Raw genomic sequence first — 23,263 nt, 5'->3', positions numbered from 1 at the left:
ATGTCCATTGAAGACGGGATTATCCTGAAAGGTTCAAGAATTGTCATCCCCAAATGCCTGACAAAGGAATACCTGAACAAGCTACATGAGGGACATCAAGGCATCATCAAATGCCAACTGAGAGCAAAGAGCTGTATCTTCTGGAATGGCATAAATCAGGAGATCGAGATGATGGTACGGAAATGTTCTGTATGTCAAGAATATGGGAACTCCCTGCCATCAGAGACTCTGCAGCCACATGAAATTCCTGTCAGACCTTGGCAATTTGTCACAACTGACCTCTTCACACTTGATGGAAGAGAGTACCTTCTTGTTGCTGACGTATACTCAAAGTATCCAATTGTAAAGCAGTTACCACAGCAAGCAACAAGTAGTGCTGTCATCAGACTGCTTAAGGAAATCTTCTCTGAACAAGGAACCCCCGAGAGACTATTGAGCGACAATGGACCTCAATACAATAGTGCCATATTCGTAGAGTTTGCCAGAGACTGGAATTTCCAACATGTAACCTCAAGCCCGAGATATCCACAATCCAATGGATTTATAGAGAGGCAAGTACAAACTGTCAAAAACACCATGAAGAAAGCTAAGAGAGATAACATAGGCGTCAACAAGGCATTGCAATGCCTGAGAGCCACTCCATTGGACAGCCATCTACCATCTCCAGCAGAGCTGTTACTGGGGAGGAAGATCCAAACCAACATACCGACCAGAATTCGGAACCAGTCACCCCAAAAGGATGACATCTACCAGAGACTGCAGACCAGGCAGGATGACCAGAAGAAATACTTCGACGACAAGCACGCTACCAACCTTCCCCCACTACACAAAGGACAAGAAGTCAGAATCCAAAATCAAGAGACTGGTAGATGGGACAGAGGAAAGATCACAAACAGGAGACCAGAACCAAGGTCATATGAAGTAGAGACATCATCAGGTTACACTCTACGACGAAATCGTAGGCACATCAAACCAACCCAAGAGAGGGACAGCATGGAACAAAACCGTCAACATGCTAGTGATAGACATAATGATGTACATGACCAGCAGAATGCACAAACAGAACAAACACAAAGCAAACCAGACACACCATCGAATCACCACCAACCATACACCACCAGATCAGGTCGTACTATTAAGAAACCAGAGAGATACGATATGTAAAATATTGATATGGTTGGAGATAATTCTTTGTTGTCTTTTGCTTTCTTTAACAATGTTTACAAGGTTTTGAGTAGTTAGATTTAAAGAGACATATTGAATATGTCATGTTTTGTTTATTAATTAAGTTTATTGCATTATAAAGCAAGATGATAACTGAAGTCTGATCAAAACATTTTAGATAAATAAGCAAACAATTCGCATTCAAATGAAAAAAACAAATGTGATAGAATTTTCAAATTGTTTTTGGTGAAAAAAACAAACAACAAACAAACAAAGAAAGGGACGAAATTGTAAGTTCATATTAGCACAAGTTTACTTTCTTAAGCAAAGAATTTTAAAAAGATATTTTAAACAGTATGGATCTAAATATGAAATTAAATTTTCATTGAGAAGAGGGATTGTGATATGATATCATTTTATATCTACATGTATGTCAACAAATGACCTATATCATATGCCCATGATTATTGCTACCGCAGATTGTAATGCGGCTTCACATACATCTATTAAATACAACAAGTTGTTCATATTTGAGTTCTACAAAATCCAGCCTCAAGAAGACTCTTATTATAAATCATAATTAGTGTACAACACTTTACAGGGGGGGGGGGGGGGGGGGGGGGGGGGTGAAGTTCTCCTTTTACCCTGCGACCACTAACCACCAAGGCGGTGATCATTTCCTAAAAATTCTGAAATTATCGCAAACTTTAAATCAATCTGACAAATTTTGAGAAGAGTGTTCCAGAGCTGGACATATATGGGGTGCTCATGCACTATCTCCCCTATCACCACCAGGTAAATAATTAAGAAAAAGGATTGTCAACGAAAAGTAGGGAGGAGGGTAACTTTCTTCTAGTTGCGAGACGAAAGCCACAGCAGTATTTGTACAGTACCGTATCTTAAACCCGCAGAAAAGTATACTGATGGGACTATTGTGCGTAAACCGTACGCACTATTCTTTATCTAGGTTTATCTATCTTTGGTTTTAACCACGTACGTACGTATATGGAGCACGAACGTACACTGACCTTTGGTCGCGTACTATCGGTCGCCAAATTCAGCTCAGCTCAGCGACTACTTCAAGTCAGAACCGTAGTGGGTCTTGGAAGTTGGAAAGAGACAACTCTCAGTTAGTGCTCTCAACTCTTACTGTATTCCAGCCAGATAGATCTTTTAAGTTGATCTCATCTCTAGCTCATTTACTATTGAATTCTCAGCGATGGACTCGGAGGAAGCACGGGTATGCAAAAGCAAGGTCTTTTCTAACAATTGACCATGTTCTTCTTCTTCTTCCTTGAGTACAGACCTCTTTACAGAGTATTATCGTACTAGATCTATAGGCCTACTGGGGTTGTGTGCAGGTGGACCACTATACGAATAGTGCAGTGGGCATTCTGAACCCTGTGTTATCTATAATATTGTTGTATCTTTGAAGATAAGATAAAGTTGGTATTCTGAACATTGTTGTAACTTTCGTGTTATCTTTTGTTGTATCTTTTCTCTCATCTTATTGGCCGCGCCTACGCTCATCTTTGGTGCACTTGTAATTGGGCGCTAGTGTAGCAAGGTATCCAAAATATAGCCTACTAAAACAGACCCCAAATGTTGTGGTCATCATTACCTTAACCCTAACCCTAACCCTAACCCTAACCCTAACCCTAGAACCCTAACCCTAACCCTAACCCTAACCCTAACCCTAACCCTAACCCTAGAGATAATGATAAACACGAAATTTGGGGTCTAAAATTTGAGGTCTGTTTTAGTAGGCTATATTTTGGATACCTTGCTACACTAGCGCCTGTAATTGTGCGTAGACCTATTATTAATAAAATGGCATTTAATCCTCATTTGCATATGCGCACAGGAGATGATGTGTCGAGATAATTAGTATTCTGAAAGTTGTTGTATCTTTTATCTTATCTTATCTTGCATGGTATTTACAACAATATTTACAACAGGTACGGGGTTGTTGTATCTTTCGTGGTGATATAATGGCGGCAATATTTTTTGCCCAGAACCAATTTCGTGCCAATGGACGAGTTAGAAGAAGATTGTGTGTTGACCGGAAACATCACAGATGAGAACTTTCTAAGATATTACATGCTAGGATATGACGATTTTAATGCTCTCATCTTAACCAATACAGTGAAAGCGTGATTTGTCTTCATGATCCACATTCAACAGCGCATAATGATGACGCGCGTATTAAGTGCTCAAATAACTAATTACGCCCAAGATTAGTATGCGCTCGGCGCATCTTCAGATATGGCATAAAGTATTCCTATTGGTTGACCTACTTATCATACTTATATAAAATAGGTTTTGATTGGAAGGGTCCATAAAAATGGGCGTGTCATCAATGGTCAAAGATAAAATAGAGGCGGTCCTTCAATGTTCAGAATACCAACTTACAACAATCTCTGGAAGATACAAGAAAAGATAACACAAAACTTACAACAATGTTCAGAATACCGCCCCTGGTTCTTAACTAGACCAAATTTCCTGTCTCTTTCGTTAATTAAGCCACGGGGCATAAAAATATGGCCGTAATTAAATGGCCATGGTGTTTGAAAGAGAATGCCGATGGTCGGTTTCCGTCTCTAAAGAGAGGAGCCTACCCTACCCAAATAAGAGGCTTAACGAACGAAAGAGACAGAAAATTCGGTCTACTAATAATTCTTAACGTGCAAAGGTGGCTCTTCTCTACACGGGGCCTCCATTTAAAGGTACTAGATCTATGTCCCTTTTGCAGCCAACCTCAAATTCTGTAGAACTTTGCAGGAATTATGAATATGTCATGTAATATGTCCTACTTCATTAGGGCGATCCAACTTCACAGGTTCTCGCAACCTTCATGGAAAGCCCCACATATAACCTTTGTAAACATAGTTAAAATTTACTGTTACTTTGTATATTTTTATTTTTATATTGCGAAATAAAATTGAATTGAATTGAATTGAAACACTAGCGGTGTCCTAATATTCAAATTATGCAAGGAAATCCGTTTACTTGCTAGACTTCACTGGTCAGACACTATTGAGTGACTGACTGGCATTTTTCTTCTTTGGTAATAACATGAGCTGTAAAGGGTACATGAGCATTTGTCTACATCAATAACCCACTTCTTGTGATGGCCAAAATTAAACTGATTGAATCTTTGCGCAGCATAAAACGTACGACCATTCAGTACAATGGTCTGAAAATCAAGACTATTACTTATTGGCTCTATAGCTCCTAAGTCGATTTGATACCTAATACCGGTAGTCGTTATTTTCCCACTTGAAGACATTTTCAAGCCCCAACTTTGTTAGGAAAGTTCTAAATTAGTATTATCTTTCAAATGCCGTTGGAATTTAACCGTTTCATTATTTTTGCCTGCAAATGGGACATAGTACCTTTAACGTCCTGTCCAAGGGACAGAGTGTTTTCCACTTGACATAACCTGCATCTATGAACAAGGGAAGAGGCATGTTAACACACAACGCAGGCTTCAGTCATCCGCCTGGGTGGGAGTCGAACCCGGGATCTTTGGTTCGACAGACGGACGCTTTACTGACTGAGCCAACTCGCTTTAATATACTATGTTGACTGGGAAACGACTCCCTTTTGAGTTGGTTTTGTGACTGAATGCTACTTTAGTACATGAGACTTGAGAGAATTTTAATGGACTTGTGACTTGTCAATTTGTCATTCATTTCCATTATCAAACAGTAGACTATTTTAAAAGACAAAAACTAAACACTGAACAGTCCAACATTAACATCATGATCTGATGTCTATCTACTGTAAATTACAGTAATACTGTTTAAAATGAATAGCTAGAATAATGACAAAAGCGCAAATAGCAATGAAAACTGTGTCTGCATATAAACTAAAACTAAAAGAATAATGAAATTATGCAGATTACCAACTACACTATATCATTACAGACAGTATTCATGATGTTGATCTTCTTCTTCCTACGCTATATATGAGTAGGTCTACAGGCCACCATCGGTGTGTATTCTCGTATTGATGTAGGTGTTGTGCTGGTGTATACAACTCCAGGGAGCTCCGATGCCGAAGGCCTTGAAGCAGCACTTTTTTTGGAAGAGGCGAGTTTGCTCAGTCGGTAAAGCGTCCGTCTGTCGACCAAAGATCCCGGGTTCGACTCCCACCCAGGCGGATGACTGAAGTCTGCGTTGTGTGTTAACGTGCCCCTTCTCTTCTTCATAGACGCAGGTTATGTCAAGTGAAAAACACTCCGTCCCTCGGATAGGACGTTAAATGGAGGCCCCGTGTAGAGAAGAGTCACTACCTTTGCACGTGAAGAACCCACTGCACTATTCGTATAAAAGTAGGGGGAAACCCCGGTGTTGTGGTCCACCTGCACACACCCCTAGTATAGTACGATAATACTCTGTATAGAGGTCTGTACCGGTACTCAAAAGGAAGAAGAAGAAGAAGAAAAAGAAGAAGTTGTGTCACGAGACAGGCACTCTGGCAGGTCATTAATGAACAGCAGAAATGATATTGGGCCGATGACACCACCATGCGAAACTCCAGATACAGAGCTACCAAGTGTCACGCATTAGGCGTGACATCACACATTTTGAGGGTCTGAAAACGCTCTCACGCACGACGTGCGTGTTAGATTTTAAAAAAACACTATACCTTATTCGTGTGTTATACCCTCGCACGCGCCGAATAATGAAAATGTCACACATTGCGGATCTTTGAACTTGGCGTCTCTGCAGGTATCACTTGGGACTTGGTAGAGACAGTTCATTCAAGGATTACCTGCTGTGTACAATCACAAAAAAGTCAGCTATCCATGCATGGGTAGAGTTTTGTATGTCGTATCAGTCAAGCATATGAAGAAGCCTTGTAATCTTGCAGAATGACATCGAGTTGATTCCTATTGTCTATGCCCTTGGCAAGATCTTGGCAAGAGTAAGGTCCAGGACACAAGATCGCTTTTAAGAAATCCAAGTTGGGCATCAGAGTAGGCCTGTAACAGATGATCGAATTGGGGGCCGATCTTGAGCCGATCAGGGATGATCGGATAATAATTTTCGATGGCCGATCAATAAAAATGATCCAAAAAAAAATCAGCAAAATTTTTTTTTTTTTTTTTTTTTTTTCTTATAATGTCAAATTTTTTCAAGTTTTTGGCTATCAAATGCTTTAAAAAAAATTCATAGCTGGGATTATTTTGTCATGTGGAGTTGTTGTAGACCATGTTTGTTGATATTTAATGCCTTTTCATGGCTTTGAAATTAATAATATTGGTCTAAGAGAAGAGGCAAAACATGCGGGCCGCCATCTTGGATTATAATGCATGCCTACATTATGATCCAAGATGGCGGCCTGCATGTTTTGCCTCTTCTCTTAGACCAATATTATTAATTTCAAAGCCATGAAAAGGCATTAAATATCAACAAACATGGTCTACAACAACTCCACATGACAAAATAATCCCAGCTATGAATTTTTTTTAAAGCATTTGATAGCCAAAAACTTGAAAATTTTCGTCATTAACAAAAAAAAAATCATCCAATTTTTTGGTCGATCTTCCGATCCGATACTGATCAAAGGTGCGAGGGTGTCGCTCTGATCTTCCGATCCGATCAGAGCCCCAACTTACAGGGTTACATCAGAGAGTATGTCATGATCTTTGAGATGGTCCATGACTCCATGACATGAAAAATGTGCTCCAGGATATTACATGCTCTTGATTTTAGTGAGATTGGTCTATAGTTGTCTAGTTTGCACGATTCACACTACTTCAAGACATAAGCAACATTTGCACTCTTCTAGTCATCTAGGACCTCTCCTTGATCAAGCACAGGTGGAGGAGCTAAGCAGCTCCTCAATAGCCTTGAAGGAAGTAATTGCCTCGCTCGAAATAAAGTTGAACCTTTTAGTTTTAGGTGTATCAGGCTTTAAATTTTAATATTTTTAGGGCAAGGCCACTTTTCTGTAGGGCACATTCCTATATTACAGTACTAATAGGAAGAATTGGAAAGGGCAAGCAAAATCTCCCAGGCCAATGAGAGGGGCATTGAGGCCAATCAACGGGGCATCCACGGCCATGGCCTTGGTGGCCTTGGATTAATTTAAGCCCTGGTGTATTATGTGTATCGATGTTTCTATTACTTTCAATGCTCTCTTTTATCTGCAGGAGATCCTGTTTAACGTTCGCACTTTTGTGAAAGGCGTCGACATCCGTAATGGACGGAAGCTCTCTAGTGAAGAACATGCACGTTGCGCCCTCCATCTTCTCCAGACCCTACCAGCTGCCCGCACAGCCGTCCTGGATTTTCTTTGCCATGTCTTTGATGAGAGTGTCAACTTGTACCTGTATGAGCTGGAAGGAGAAGGGGCATGTATGTTTCTTCTTTTCTTTCTTCTTCTCTTTCTTATTCTCCTTCTTCTTTTTCTTCTTCTTTTTCTCCTTCTTCTTTTTCTTCTTCTTCTTTTTCTTCTTCTTTTTCTCCTTCCTTTTCTTCTTCTTCTCCTTCTTCTCCTCCTTCTCCTTCTTCTCCTCCTCCTCCTCCTCCTCCTCCTCCTTTTTCTCTTCTTCCTCTTCCTCTTTCGCTTCCTCTTTCTCTTCCTCTTCATTTTCCTCGTCTTAACATTGTGATGAAATTGTGACAAGAAATATTGATTATAGAGAAACTAAATTATTGGATAAAGTAATATCTTTTTGAGTGTTAAGAAGAACTCATTGTAACTCATTTGATTGAAATCTTTGTACCTACATATTTATATGCCTCCTGTCATTGCAAACTTGTTGAAATAAACTCATTTGCAAAATATGCAACTGAGTTTGAGAAAAGTACAAGACCCTCAGACAGTTCATTTTAGGCATGCAAGGAGCAAACACGTGCCCTTTAGGAATTGTGTATTGTTGAGCCTGGGAGGGGTTGATGATAGGTTCCTACAATATTAGGTATGAGAACCATGGAAATCTAACTGATGTAGTTAATAAAAAAATAAAATTGAATCCCCCCCCCCTTTTTTTCCCTCACTATCTTTCCATATCTGTTTATCTCAATTGACCTTTATAGCAAGCATGGGACTTCACCTAGATGAACTGATAGAAGATATCTACAAGGTGCTCAAGAAATTGATAGAAGATAGTCCTACAGCCTGGTCTCCCATCCTCTCTGCTGTAAGATTTAGTTTTTATTTCAATTTCAAATTTATTGCATATGGCAACAATAAATAAATAAAACAATTGTTGCATTTAAAAATGATGTAAATTCTCACTCATATTGCAGGAAAACAAACAACATTTTGACTGTATGATACAGATTCTAAAAATGAAGTATTTCAAAGTAGGTAGCAGCCAAAAATGGGGAAACGTTTCTATGGGAGATGAATCCAATAGTATTGTTAATTACACAATACAGGGCTTAAATTAATCCAAGGCGACCAAGGCCATGGCCCTTTGACTGGCCTCAATGCCCCTCTCATTGAACTTGGAGATTTTTTGTGCCCTTTCCAATTCTTCCTGTTTGTGCTGTAATATAGGAATGTGCTCTACAGAAAAGTGGCCTTGCCCTAAAAATATTGAAATTTAAGGCCTGACAATGTGATAGATGTTTTAATAAAAGATAGAGGCCATGTTAGATAAAGGCTAGGTTTTATTGGATTAATAATTTGGCTTACTAAAACTACAAAACTCTTCTTTGTTTTCTTTGTTCTGAATATGACTGAAGCCATTTTACTGAGCAACGCATCATGCTCAGAAAATATTGAACTAATCCAACTATTAGATTGAACACCAGCCTGGGTATCTTAACAAATCCAGCCCAAGAATATTAACATTTTACTGTAGATATGGTGCAAAATAGCTATTTGTTTTCTCCTGAATTATAAAAAGCAGATAAAATGGCCAGATTTAACCATCAAACAATGATTTGAAACTCAGACTTCCACTCTTGCAAGGTCAATAAGGATAACTGCTTGCACTTCTTTTGGTACAGAAGGATCTAGAATTATTTCCTTATCTTTTCCTCCCCTCCTATTCTATTTACAGTGGTCCATTGCTCTGCTAGGACAGATCAGTAGTAATTATGCCAGTCGCAGAGGTGTACCACATCCATCTAACCTCAATGAGCTTCTACAGCTCTGGATGACATGCAAAGGTAAAGATATCAAGCTCTCGCCAAAACTCTTTCCATCCATTTTTCATGTTACTTGAATGTCAACTTGTATAATATTTCATCTGTTTAGATTGAAGTTAACTCTGTTGACTCTGTTCTGAATTCCCTAATTTCCATAGGCCTAATACAGGGAGCACCCTTTTTCCTGTAGGCAACGAGTTAATGCATGTGATAGAACTCGGACTTATTGACAAAATGCAATTAAGCTAAGAGTTCAATTGTTTATGAAAATAAAGGTTGATATGTTTGGGGGAAAAAAACAAAGTGTCAAGTAAATTAATGATATGTCATATCAGAATTTAACATCATGATAATGTCAGTGATGAAAAATAGCTTTTAGAACCTTGGACCTCTTGGGTAAAAGACCACTGCTCTACCACTGAGCCATTATACGTCTCTGAGTAAGGGGTGTACATGTTGAATGCATCATCATCATGTTGGGGTAATAATATGATTGCAGGGCCCTCGGAGAGACAGTATTAATAGTGATGAGGCTATCCTTCGTAAACAAGACATATTATTTTTATCATTTATCAAAGTCAGCATTTTTCCTCTTTCGTGGGGTCACTGTCTTCTGTGTAATGATGACACTCCCTCTGTCCAAGCATCCTCCTCATTTATGCAAGGGTCACTCTGTGGCCTGGACCCACCCTCCTCAGAGGTCGCCAAATATCGACGTCGACTCGACGCCTAAGCCTGACCCTGACCTATTTGTTGTTGTAGTGAAGTCCTAACGTTCGTTTTTCTTCATTGGGTGAAGCTTTACTATACAAATTGATGAAATGTGTGAAGCTTTGACGAGTAATTTGTTTTTTCTGGTGATGTGACATCGAATCCAATCGGTCGCCTTGTTTGTTCAGGTGATGTGACATCGAAGCCACTACCGGTCGCGTCGAAAATATGTCGAAATCATGTCGAAATCGTGCGTTTCAAAACAACTATTTAATTTTTATTCCGGTCACTCATGCACTCGCAGAGTGATCGTCCTGAGGTCACCGAACTTTTCTCCAGCGAAACTGATTTCGAGATTTCACGAGATCGTTTTCGAGTACTCTACTAGTCTCCTACACATAACTAGTTGCGTGAGTATTCGCAGTATACGTGCCTGAAAGGCCAGCCTCAAGTCTGGAACGAGACTAGTAGCCTACGAGCTGTCGGTATTGTACCCAGCATGCGCAGCGCAGATCGTGCCAAGTTTTGGCCCCAAGTTTTTGCGAGGTGAGTTGAAAAAAAATAGAAAGTTCAGAGTTTTCCGATCATTTTGAGACGGTACTACTCCGAGTCTGACCCTGTTTTACGATTGATTATTAACGAAATCTGTGCATAAAACTTAGCCTATATTTTCGCGAGATTTCAATGTTGACGTATGTAATGGCCAATATGGTGAAACAGTGGTGAAGCTTGGAACTATGCAAATGGCCAGTATGGTGAAACAGTGGTGAAGCTTCAGACCGGCCGAAAACTTACAAAAGTGAAGCCTCACCTATGGAAAACTGACACAAGTAAAGCCTCACCTATGTAAAACTGACAAAAGTGAAGCATCACCTATGCAAATAATTCAAAGGGTGAAGCCTGGACTAACACATTTGCTGATAAGAGTGATGCTTTGCCTTTGTTTTTTGTAAAGCACATGAAGTGATGGTGAAACCCTGAGGTTACAAATAATTGGCTCAGGTGAAGAAAGGTGATGACCTGAGGAGGGTGGGTCCAGGCCACAGAGTGACCCTTGCATTAGACCAACCTTTCTGCTTTCTTTCTTCCCCATGTCTTTCCATGAACTCTTTGGTCTTCCTTTCTTTCGTATTGCAGGCCATAAATTTTGTTGTCATTATCAAAAGATTTCATGTTTTGTGAAAACATCTTAAATTTTGTTTAAATAAATAAACATTCTCTTTGTCGTTATTCTTTCAGCCACAAGAACCATCATGGATCTAGCAACACACTGTATAGCAGCAATGAGCTCTTCCTGCCCAGATCCATGTGTAGATGCTCTCCTCAACACCTCTGTACAACACTCACCTCATTTTGATTGGGTTGTAGCACATATAGGGTAAGTTTACAAGCTACAAAAGGTACAAGTTTAGCATGTTGAAATCATCATATATCATGACCACAAAAGTCTGAAAGAAGATATCGACATCGTTTCAAGAAATAAGTTGTCTGTGAACTTGTACTATTGATGGTTTCGTGAAACGCTGCCCTGGTCTGACAAACGGGAGAACTATTGATGCCGGGGCTTATTTTTAAACTGCTAGAGCATATCAAATTTTGTTACAGTAAAATCATAGTGAATTCTACCAGAGAAATCACACCATCTGTTGAGTTCAAGAGGTGGCAAAATCTTTTCTCCTTCAGTTTTGTTTTATGATCAATAATAATAATAATAATAATAAATTACATTTATATAGAGCTTAATACAAAGTTTCTAAGCGCTTAACCAAAAATTAAATTAAAGTAATGTTAACCTACAAATTACAACAATATAATACTCATGTATTATAATAACAAATAATTATAATACATAATTATAATAACAAATTCCTAATAACAATCATACAATAATAATATAGTATTAATGACTGCTTTGAGAGAAATAGTTGTTTTTATACGCTCAAGGGAAGGTTACAATTGTGCTATTGCCCCGAGGCGTGCCGAGGGCAATAGCCCAATTGTAACCTTCCCGAGAGCGTATAAAAACAACTATTTCTCAAATAATAAAGCAGTCATTAATACTTTTATATGCCAAAAAAAAAAGTCAACCTATGACACCACCTTGGCCTTTCTCTAGTTTATCTGCACGGTTGTTATGCCTCCGCCACCGAAGGTGGTGCCGTGTATCATGTTTTCGGGTTGTCCGTCCGTACGTCCGTCCCGTTTGACCGTTATCACAATATCTCAAGAACCATTTAAGATTTAAACTTAAGACTCGGGAATAGTATTTATCACCATAGGAAGACGATCTGATTAGATTTTGGAGTACGTAGGTCAAAGGTCACAGGTCACAGAGGTCAACTTATGAAATTCCTTGTATTGAGTTTGTTAGCGCGATATCTCAAGAACCATTTGAGATTTAAACTTCAAACTTAAGGATAGTATGTATCACCATAGGAAGACGATCTGATTAGATTTTGGAGCACTTATGTCAAAGGTCAAGGGTCAAGGGTCACAGAGGTCAACTTATGAAATTCCATACATTGAGATTGTTATCATGATATCTCAAGAACCACTGGAGATTTAAACTTCAAACTTAGTGATAGTGTGTATCACTATAGGAAAACAATCTGATTACATTTTGGAGCACGTAGGTCAAAGGTCAAGGGTCATAGAGGTCAACTTATGAAATTCCATATATTGAGATTGTTATCATGATATCTCAAGAACCACTGGAGATGTAAAAACTTCAAACTTAAGGATAGTATGTATCACCATAGGAAGACGATCTGATTAGATTTTGGAGCACGTAGGTCAAAGGTCAAGGGTCACAGAGGTCAACTTATGAAATTCCATACATTGAGATTGTTATCATAATATCTCAAGAACCACTGGAGATTTAAACTTCAAACTTAATGATAGTGTGTATCATCATTGGAAGACAATCTGATGAGATTTTGGAGCACGTAGGTCAAAGGTCAAGGGTCACAGAGGTCAACTTATGAAATTCCATACATTGAGATCGTTATCGCGATATCTCAAGAACCACTGGAGAATTTTCACTTCAAACTTAATGATAGTATGTATCACCATATCATAATATCTCAAGAACCACTGGAGATTTAAACTTCAAACTTAATGATAGTGTGTATCACCATAGGAAGACAATCTGAGTAGATTTTGGAGCACGTAGGTCAAAGGTCAAGGGTCACAGAGGTCAACTTATGAAATTCCATACATTGAGATTGTTATCATGATATCTCAAGAACCACTGGAGATTTAAACTCCAAACTTGTTTAAATTGCTCTATGGCGGAGGCATCATTTTCGACTGCGCGCAGTCAAAATTCCATCTAGTTTTTTTATGAGTGTATCTTTGAGAGTATATAGACTAGATCTAGATTCTAGTCTAAGCAAGATATTTTTACAATTTTGGGGGTGGGCCGGCCCTGTGGAGAATATGGAGAAAAACCTGCGCTTTCATATGACACCTCACTTATTGAGTATCACCTTCAGGATCACAACAGATAAAGGTTTGAATCTCGAATTGAAAAAAAAAACTTGACTTTTTTTGCATGGTTGCGCAATGCACGTAGACTGCGTAGAGACTGCATTGCATGTAATCTCTATGGGAAGAATATAGCACACAACATCGGGTGCGCGATCAGACACCCTGACAACTAGATCTATTTTCGTCTACGTCTATGCTGGTTTATGGATAATTTCACGTACCTTTTTGTTGTTCTTCGCACACGTACGGTATCCTCGATCGCTCAAACCATTTTTTAACATGTAAACCTATGGGGTAACCATGGAGACTGAACTATTTTCCCGGTAACCATGGTTACTGGAATTTTAGAACTGTTTTAACCATGGTTACTGGGAATTTTACAGAAATAGTTAAAGTTTATGAATGCAATTTCGACCAATCAGATGGCTGGATTTCTTAAGTGAGGTATATAATAGTTAATATTTACATAACGCTTTATAGTTTAACAAACAAAATATGATTACATTACATTACATATTGAACAGATAAGTCTTAAGTTTACTCTTGAATGTTTCTAACGTTGGAGACTCGCATATTTCATGGGGAAGATTGTTCCAAAGTTGGGGGGCACAGACAGAAAAGGCACGATTTCCATAACAGGTGTGGGTGCGAGGGCCTGGGGCCAGATGAAGATGTGCTGTGGATGATGATCGGAGACGCATAGATGAAGTACGGGTTTTAGGAGTGATGAGTGCCTAGAGATGTGAGGGAGCAAGTTTGTGAAAGGCCTTGTATGTCAGCATGAGAATCTTGAATTTGATACGTTGTTGGAGGGGGAGCCAGTGTAGAGAACGAATGATCGGTGTGATGTGTTCATGTAATGTCTTATGTAATGCCTACCAAAGACTTCCAAATATCTATTGCAGCGCTTTTGTCCTTTGGCAACACATTAGTTGACATTTGCCACACTCCACCAAGGTGAGGTAAATGGGTATCTGGCAGGAATTAGTTCCTTGAAATGCTCAATGCCTGTAATGACAGCCATGCTAAAGCCTGCCAGGGTATTAATAATTGAGTGCCAGGAGTGGCAATGTGCCAGAGATGATAACAGACACCATTATTATTATTATTATTACTAATTTAGGCTCCTAGGAGTGCAGTTTAGCAAAAAAGTTGTTCTCCCAAACCTCACTGAACACTCATTGACCTTCGGTTGCTCATGCTCTGTGAAGCAATACGCATAAAACCTCTCAAAGTTTGCATCTTATAATATTATACAAATAATGAATGGTTATGAGTTCAATAGTGCGAATATTTTCATGAGTTGAAAGATTAACATTCTATTCAACGAGGCGTCAGCCAAGTTGAATAGAATTAATGTTAATCTTTCAACGAATGAAAATATTCGCACCATTGAACGAATGAAAAACATTCATTATTTGTTTTATACAACATCGAAGAAGATCTAATAGAACGTTAATCAACAAATTATGCTTTACTCCTTATATTAAAGATAAATTCAAGTTGGATTCAAGCCTTCTCGATTACATTCAGATTGCCTTTGTGTCAGATACACGCAGGGATACGCGCGCGCACGGCAGAGAGGTACGCAATCTGCATATAACCAAAAATGCACGGCGCATATAACCAAAAATGCACGACCGTGCAATATACCATCTATTGAATATCATGTGACCAACAATCCTCCAATCAAATGACAGGGATCCACGTAGGTGTTGTATAAAACAGTATAATCCTTGGTGTCTATTTGACTAACATTCTGTTCCCAGGTCCTGCTTCCCAACAACAATCATCACCCGTGTGCTCTCATGTGGACTCAAAGACTTTTGCTCTAGCCAATCATCTGAGGGACAGCTCATTGCCACGGAAACCAAGGTTCCAAAGGTTGCATCGGTGGTTGGTATCCTTGGTCACCTGACTTCTCAGCATTCTCAGGACATCCGTAAAGCCTTGCTCGATTTGTTCCAGGTATACCGTACAAAAGAAAACGTTCTCAATCGCTACAGAAATTTTGTCACAAGTTTTCAATTAACCAGTATTACACCTCACTTAAGAAATCCAGCCATCTGATTGGTCGAAATTGCATTCATAAACTTTAACTATTTCTGTAAAATTCCCAGTAACCATGGTTAAAACAGTTCTAAAATCCCAGTAACCATGGTTACCGGGAAAATAGTTCAGTCTCCATGGTTACCCCATAGGTTTACATGTTAAAAAATGGTTTGAGCGATCGAGGATACCGTACGTGTGCGAAGAATTGGTCGGTATTATCATACAAGACAAGACAATTCCAAATAAGACGAAAATGGCTAAAGAAACTGTCCCAAGATTTCAACTTATCAAATGCAAGACTCGCTGACAGCAAGAACATCAAAAAAGGTACGTGAAATTATCCATAAACATGTTCATTTAGTTGCTGAAAATGGAGTACCAGCATAGACGTAGACGAAAATAAATCTAGTTGTCAGGGTGTCTGATCACGCACCGGATGTTGTGTGCTATATTCTTCCCATAGAGATTACACGCAATGCAGTCTCTATGCAGTCTACGTGCATTGCGCATCCATGCAAAAAAAGTCAAGTTTTTTTTTTCAAATCGAGATTCGAACCTTTATCTGTTGTGATCCTGAAGGTGATACTCAATAAGTGAGGTGTCATATGAAAGCGCAGGTTTTTCTCTCTATTCCCCACAGGGCCGGCCCAACCCCAAAATTGTAAAAATATCTTGCTTAGACTAGAATCTAGATCTAGTCTACTCTCAAAGATACACTCATAAAAAACAACCGTGCAGATAAACTAGAGAAAGGCCAAGGTGGTGTCATTAGTTGACTCTTTTGTTTTCGGCATATAAAAGTATTAATGACTGCTTTAATATTTGAGAAATAGTTGTTTTTATACGCTCTCGGGAAGGTTACAATTGGGCTATTGCCCTCGGCACGCCTCGGGGCAATAGCACAATTGTAACCTTCCCTTGAGCATATAAAAACAATTATTTCTCTCAAAGCAGTCATTAATACTATACTATTACATGACATATAACTAATGGAACCCGTAGACATCTGGTAAGTGTTATAAAGCCTTGCCTGATTTATTCCATGTAGGCTGTAGAAAGAAGCAGGATTACTAAATTGCGATCTTAATTTTGCACACGTGTTTGAGTAGGGCAGTACCATGGAAGTCCATGCTCGGTTACGTAAATCAAACATGGAAATTGTGAAGAAAAAAATTGCAGTTTGAGGCTATATCCCCCCCCCCCCCTTACCTCATCACATTCTCTCACTGAAATGAAGGGGGAGAGTAAAAACGAGTATATCTCTCTTTCCAATTTCTTCATAGAAAAGCAATAACTGCATGATATGCCCCAAATAAAACTCTTACACGATGTTTGCCTGATATGGCAATGGTAATAACATGTGTCTGCAATGACTATTGAAAGCTATTAATATCATAAACATAAACAAGAATCATCCATGATGGACCAATTCACTGCATTTGGAGCTAGTGACAACCCTAAAGCTTGGTGGCTGCTTGCCTCACATAGAATCAACTCATGTCTGAAATCTGCATTTCCTTATCACTTTTCTTTCTTGCTCTTCTTAATTTATATTTCTTCTTCCTCCTTTCCGATTGATCTTTTCTCTATTTATTCCTTCTGCCTCCTTTTGTTTTTCTTTCTCCCTCTTCAGGAAAGCCTAGATGGTAAGAAGGACCACGATGTCTTCACTGTACCGTTTCTTCTTCAGCTTGCTACCATGTCACCCATGCTACTCAAGATCATCACCACAGATTTTGTTCAAGCCTGTAAGTCCCTCAAACTGCTTTTCCTCCATTTTGAAAATGGTCTGCAGGTTCAAACTCTGTTTTGACACCTAAACACAATTCCATAAATTTGTTAATTGACCATAACTTTTCCAGTCTCTGGCTGTGTCAGATGTAGCTAGAGTACATGACCTATGGAGTTCTGTAGGCAATGCAGTCTTTGTAGCCTTACATTTTAGACATTGTTATGCATCAGACAGACAAGGTCACTTTTTGGCATTCATGCATTTAGTTTTAATTGGTTTCAAGTGGAACCTTGTCTGTTTGATTGAATACATTTAGGGGCCCTTTTCAACTGGTCCCAGGGACCAAATACAGCAGAAGGGGCCCCATCAGACGTCCATATTTGGATATACTAGGTTACTCCCCAAATGTTCCAATATTCAGATATCAGTACCTCATTCATTTGATCAAAGTGCACCGGGCTGCCGGGCTATTCGATATCTTGTGAAAAAGGGCCATCGGTCAATGAGTGTATACACACACAGTGGTGTGCAATGTCAATATAGATGGAATAACTCCTTGGTGCATTGCATGCAACAAAGCTCTTCTCTGCAGAGTGCATGAGTGGTGGACTATATCATCAGCATGTCCAAAATTGTCCTCACTGGTTCCACCTCTCTTGACTGTGTATTATCCCATCCAGTGACCCCAGAGGTCCTTAACAGAATCTCTGAGCAGTTCCGTGACTCGACCGTCCTGAAGAGAGACAGGGACAGTCTTCTCACTCTTGTCATTCATCTCATCTGTCGATCCGGTAACGGAGCATTTAACCTCCTCCTCTTCCTCCTGGACACAGGCTGTGATGACCAGAGGTCAACCAAGGTCAAGGAGGGGTCAAAGGTCAATAAAATGGTCCAATACACATGTGCTCTGGTATTGGTGAGTGATAATAAATGTGCTCTTCATTTTTGTTCATTGCTTGTTTAGGATACTTGCTATGAGTTTAGTTCAGATTTTTACATATGGTGTGGACATGATCTTTGTCAATGTACCTCTATATAGTCTGTCAATTTGCCTGTGTAATATTTATAGTTTTGTGGGCCCATATTCATAAATCCTTACTATGCTTAGTTGGCAAATAAAAAGCACTCTAGTTGTTAACTAGAGATTGTGTAAGAAACTCATTTGCTATCATTTGTATAATATATTTTAATTTTATCGCTGAATAGGAAAATGGTATATTGATGACAATTGTATGCATGATTGGTCTATGTACTTATGTAGATTTTGATTTTTTTTTTTTCCATCAGAAACTTATTTAGATTTATTTCCTGCATATTAAAGATAAATATTTTATCCTGTCTCACATTCTTTTGCTAGGATCTCCTATTACTGGATCTTCAGCGGTCAGCCTACAGCCAGTCTGGTAACCTATCCCTTCTTGCTAGTCCTCAGATCAGTCAGGAGAGTGGTAACATACCCTTTCTCAATGAGCTTCAGAAGCACACCTCTCTGTTGTGTGATGACATAATAAGCTCACAAGGAAGAAGGTGAGAGCTAATCATCAATTTTTAGTTTAAAATCAGTGATTTTTGAGATTCAAGAAAAAACCTAGGGCAGACCCAGGATTGTCGGAAAGGAGGGAGGGAGGGGGGGGGGGGGGGTCCAACACCAATTTTTAAGAGAAGTGTGATTTGGGTAATCTTTCCAAGTTTTCAGCTCTTTCCAGGCTCTCTCAAGGAGGGCTTGTTTAGAGCAAAGGCATAATGTCCCCATAATTTTTTGTGTGAATATCGTCTCAGGAATTTTGCCAGCCATCCCAAAGTGTGGGGCTGTAGGATTTCTCTTTAGTATGTTTGGATATTTTCACTCCCCTCCCTTCCTCCCTTCCTCCCTCCCTCCCTCCCTCCCTCCCCAACAAACCCCCCCCCCCCCCAAAAAAAAAAAAAAATGGGTGGCCCATTTTATCGATATACAGCTTATTAATAATGAAGTAATGTGATATGTTCACGAGGTCAAATATTTATGAGTGATTTTACCAAAAGCTCTCAGGCTTTCTCATATTATCAATTTTCCTTCAACATTTATCAAATTTTCTCTGTTACTGTATATAATGTATTCTCTTTGTTATTTTCAGAGTTGGATGGTTGCAGCGGATTCTATCTCTGATCTCAGTGCAGTCTGGGGAGTCATGTGCATCAGACATCCTTAGCTTTATACTCATCAATGAATCTAATCCAGCAAAGGTAGGGAGGATGGTGAATGATGGTTGATGGTAATAGAAGTGGTGATGGTGATGGTGATGGTGATGATGATGACAATGATGATGATGATCATAATCATGATGATGTTGGTGGTGGTGGTGATGACGAAAGTTATCAATAAATCTAACCGAGCTAAGGTAGGGATGGTGATGATGATGGTGAATGATGGTTGATGGTAATGAAAGTGGTGATGGTGATGATGACGACAACGACGACAATGATGATGATGATCATAATCACGATGATGATGGTGGTGGTGGTGATGACGAAAGTTATCAATGAATCTAACAGAGCTAAGGTAGGGAGGATGGTGAATGATGGTTGATGGTAATAGAAGTAGTGATGGTGATGATGATGACAACGACGACAATGATGACGATGATGATGGTGGTGGTGATGACGAAAGTTATCAATGAATCTAACCAAGCTAAGGTAGGGATGATGATGATGATGATGATGATGATGATGATGGTGATGATGATTTGAGGATGGAACATGATGATGGTGATGATGATTTGAGGATGGAACATGATGATGATGATGATGATGATGATGATGATGGTGATGGTGATGGTGATGGTGATGGTGATGGTGATGGTGATGGTGATGGTGATGGTGATGGTGATGGTGGTGATGATGGTGATGATGATGATGATTTGAGGATGGAACATGGTGAGGAGATGGTGATGATGATGATGATGATGATGATGATGATGATTATTTGAGGATTGAACATGATGATGATGATGATGATGGTGATGATGATTTGAGGAGGGAACATGGTGAGGAGGATGATGATTGTGATCATGATGATGGTAAAGATTTTAGTGATGATCATGACGATTGAGATGATGATAGTGATCATTATGATGACAGTGGTAAGGGTTTTGAGAGTGGTAATGATAATGATGAAAGCAATGTTGATGTAGAGGAGGAATGTGAAGAACTATTGCGACACCATCTCGTGCAAGTGGACTTTCTCCTACTCCATTTCAATGTCGACAATGTGCATATTACAGGGAGAGGGTTAAGGCCCTAATTAGCTCACACTTGGTGGAAATACCATTAATAGTCTGTACAAGTCTGTGCAAACACAGTGAACCCGTAGTCCTATAGAATCTTCAGGTGCATGAAATGTAAGATAATGACTTTACCATACCATACAAGGCTTGTCAGTTATCAAACTGAAGGCTAATCCTAGTGATTAAAGGTACTATGTCCCATTTGCAGGCCAAAAAAATGAAAAGGTGAAATTTCAAAGGCATTTGAAAGATAATACTAATTTAGAACTTCCCTAAAAAAGGTGGGGCTTGAAAATGTCTTCAAGTGGGAAAGTAACGACTATTAGTTGTCAAATCGACTTAGGAGCTATAGAGCCAATAAGTAATAGTCTTGATTTTTAGACCATTGTACCGAATGGTCATACATTTTATGCTGCGCAAAGATTCAATCAATTTAATTTTGGCCATCACAAGAAGTGGGTTTTTGATGTACCGGTAGACAAATGCTCATGTACCTTTTACAGAGCTGCCAACTAGTACGGATTTCCCGTAATTGGTACGGAAATTAACGACCATTACGGAATGTTGTTTAAAATTACGGATTTTAAATTTTTTTTTTTTTTTTTTTTTTTTTTTTTTTTTTTTTTTTTTTTTATATATATTTCCCCCCCCCCATTTTTCCTGGAAGACTGTGTTGTGATGATATGAAACTCATTATTTAACAACTTTGTGTGAGTAAAATCACCAAAAATTTCAGATAATCATGTGTCTGTGCAATGTTGGCGTGCCGTTTTTATTAGAGTCATAGCGCCGCATAGAAAATTACTGATTTATACCCAAAATTACTGATTTTAAGCCTTGTGATTACTGATTTTCTGTTCTGGAGGTTGGCAGCTCTGCTTTTACAGCTCATTTTATGTATGTTATTACCAAAGAAGAAAAAAGCCAGTCAGTCATTCAATAGTGTCTGACAGTGAAGTCTATCAAGTAAACGGGTTTCCTTGCATAATTTGAATATTAGGACACTGCTAACGTTCAAATTTCACAGATAGGACATACATGACATATTTATAATTCCTGCAAATTTCTACAGAATTTGAGGTTGGCTGCAAAAGGGACATAGTACCTTTAACTGAACACCCGAATGGTGTTGAATTCCCCACGAGAGCCCACTTCTATGCACCTTTAACCTTGGATGTGGTTTCTCTTCTTGGTATCAGATCGGTCTATACATCAGTATCCTGACAGAGATTGAGACCAGTTATCCTTCAGTGCTCCCTGCCGCCATCCAGAAATCAGTCAATCAACTGCAGAGAACTACCCCAAAGCAGGTAGAAAACCCTCTGCATGGAAAATAAACAAATTATTTGAATATTCAGAGTATCAGTAGGCCCATAAATTGGGGTCAAAGAAGTAAAGATAATGGAACAGATTATTTTGTTATCTATTTGGCACCATAATTAAAGTGATAGAATTCAAAGTTGCACAGTATATTGTTACTGCCATATCTATAGTGAGGTACACACCCAAATATAAAGAGTACATGAATATATTTTCCTCTTTGAATATATATTAGCTTATTATACATTGCTTGTTTTCATTGCTTATAGTCCATTAAACCATGACATGCAATTGTACAGAAATTTTTGAAAAAAAGGATAATCTTTGTTTTGATAATGTAAAAAGGCTCTGATGCTAAATATTTTAATGTGGCATAAAATTTGACATCTTTTGTTTCTATCTGACAGACACTGCAGCTCTTGACCAACCTCAACAAACTGCTGTCCTTCAAGAATAGCACCCATTCCAGCAAGATGACCTCTAACCTTCGCACCCACTTGACCCGTCACCTCCAGATGATTGCCAGCCAGCTTCACCATGGCGACCTGGGCGTGGCTTGTCAGACAGTGGATCTCTTGAAGCTGATTGGTCTACCCGAGCTGATTGACATGTCGACCTTGCTCTGCTTGTGTCAGTCGTCTGTGGAGTTCTTCTTTGCAGCAATGCATAGTGCAGGTAAGAGAGAAAACACTCCTACTTGAGGCACAAAGAATTCTTTAAACACCACTGTGGTCAAATTGAACAAAATAGGCAAATTTTGTTCCACTTTTCAGTATCTTATAACACAAAGATTAGTATACTGATATGCTTTTCACACTTGTTTTGCTTAGCCCTGTACTTTGCTTAGCCCCGGACTAACTTTCTTGACTTTACACACACGTTATTTTAGTCCCGTTCCTAAGCACCTATCCCGGGATAAGAAAAGCTGTATAGTGTGAATATTCATGAGGGAACTTTTCTGCAGATGCGCTCTTGCTCACACTAGCAGGGGGCAGGGTCATATATTTAATGATAAAAAGGGTATAATTTAAACATAATCACTCTGTTAATAAAAGTTGCCTCGAAAAGAATATTTTTAAAAAATTCCAGTGAAAAGTCTGCATAGTACACAATAAGAGTACACAACATGACATTTTGCACCAGTAGTGCTTTACAGGAAATGCATATACATGATGGATACGTCGTCTCTGATTGGACAGTGGGTTTCTTGCTTCACCTCTGGCCAGCTCAGATACGCTCCATTGCGTAGTACCAGACTTTTTTGTTGTTTCCGTTCTCATTCATTTGCTTGGCATCGGAATTGCAGAGTTAGCCCTGCTCTTTATACAGGCCCAACTAACCCATCACTTTAAAGCCCAAGTCCACTCCAAAAATAACTTACTTTCAATAGAACCAGAAAAATCAGACAAACCAATCAA

At 39.1% G+C, this 23,263-nt stretch overlaps 2 protein-coding genes across 2 annotated transcripts in view; both read left to right on the top strand.

The window, feature by feature from the left end:
- LOC100890456 (uncharacterized protein K02A2.6-like) lies at positions 1–1,164 on the top strand. The gene has a single exon (XM_003731884.2). It carries the CDS (start codon positions 1–3, stop codon positions 1,162–1,164), a length of 1,164 nt encoding a protein of 387 aa, XP_003731932.2.
- Positions 1,165–2,383: 1,219 nt separating this feature from the next.
- LOC580098 (integrator complex subunit 5) overlaps positions 2,384–23,263 on the top strand; it is a 30,116-nt gene continuing 9,236 nt past the window's right edge. The window contains exons 1-12 of the mRNA XM_030997996.1: positions 2,384–2,404; positions 7,328–7,532; positions 8,217–8,320; positions 9,191–9,299; positions 11,229–11,367; positions 15,248–15,446; positions 17,164–17,278; positions 17,943–18,178; positions 18,620–18,789; positions 19,377–19,485; positions 21,725–21,835; positions 22,253–22,520. Coding sequence (XP_030853856.1) covers positions 2,384–2,404; positions 7,328–7,532; positions 8,217–8,320; positions 9,191–9,299; positions 11,229–11,367; positions 15,248–15,446; positions 17,164–17,278; positions 17,943–18,178; positions 18,620–18,789; positions 19,377–19,485; positions 21,725–21,835; positions 22,253–22,520 — 1,786 coding nt within the window. The remainder of the gene's footprint in view (positions 2,405–7,327; positions 7,533–8,216; positions 8,321–9,190; positions 9,300–11,228; positions 11,368–15,247; positions 15,447–17,163; positions 17,279–17,942; positions 18,179–18,619; positions 18,790–19,376; positions 19,486–21,724; positions 21,836–22,252; positions 22,521–23,263) is intronic.

Source organism: Strongylocentrotus purpuratus, unplaced genomic scaffold (assembly GCF_000002235.5).
Source record: "Strongylocentrotus purpuratus isolate Spur 01 unplaced genomic scaffold, Spur_5.0 spur5_scaffold_4, whole genome shotgun sequence".
Lineage (NCBI taxonomy): Eukaryota > Metazoa > Echinodermata > Echinoidea > Camarodonta > Strongylocentrotidae > Strongylocentrotus > Strongylocentrotus purpuratus.
The sequence above is the reverse complement of the archived record's forward strand: the minus strand, read 5'-3'. Positions and strand labels throughout refer to the sequence as shown.

Bases quoted from the DNA above. Each gene is read 5' to 3' on its own strand.
- LOC100890456 (XM_003731884.2), top strand. From the start codon at position 1: ATGTCCATTGAAGACGGGATTATCCTGAAAGGTTCAAGAATTGTCATC.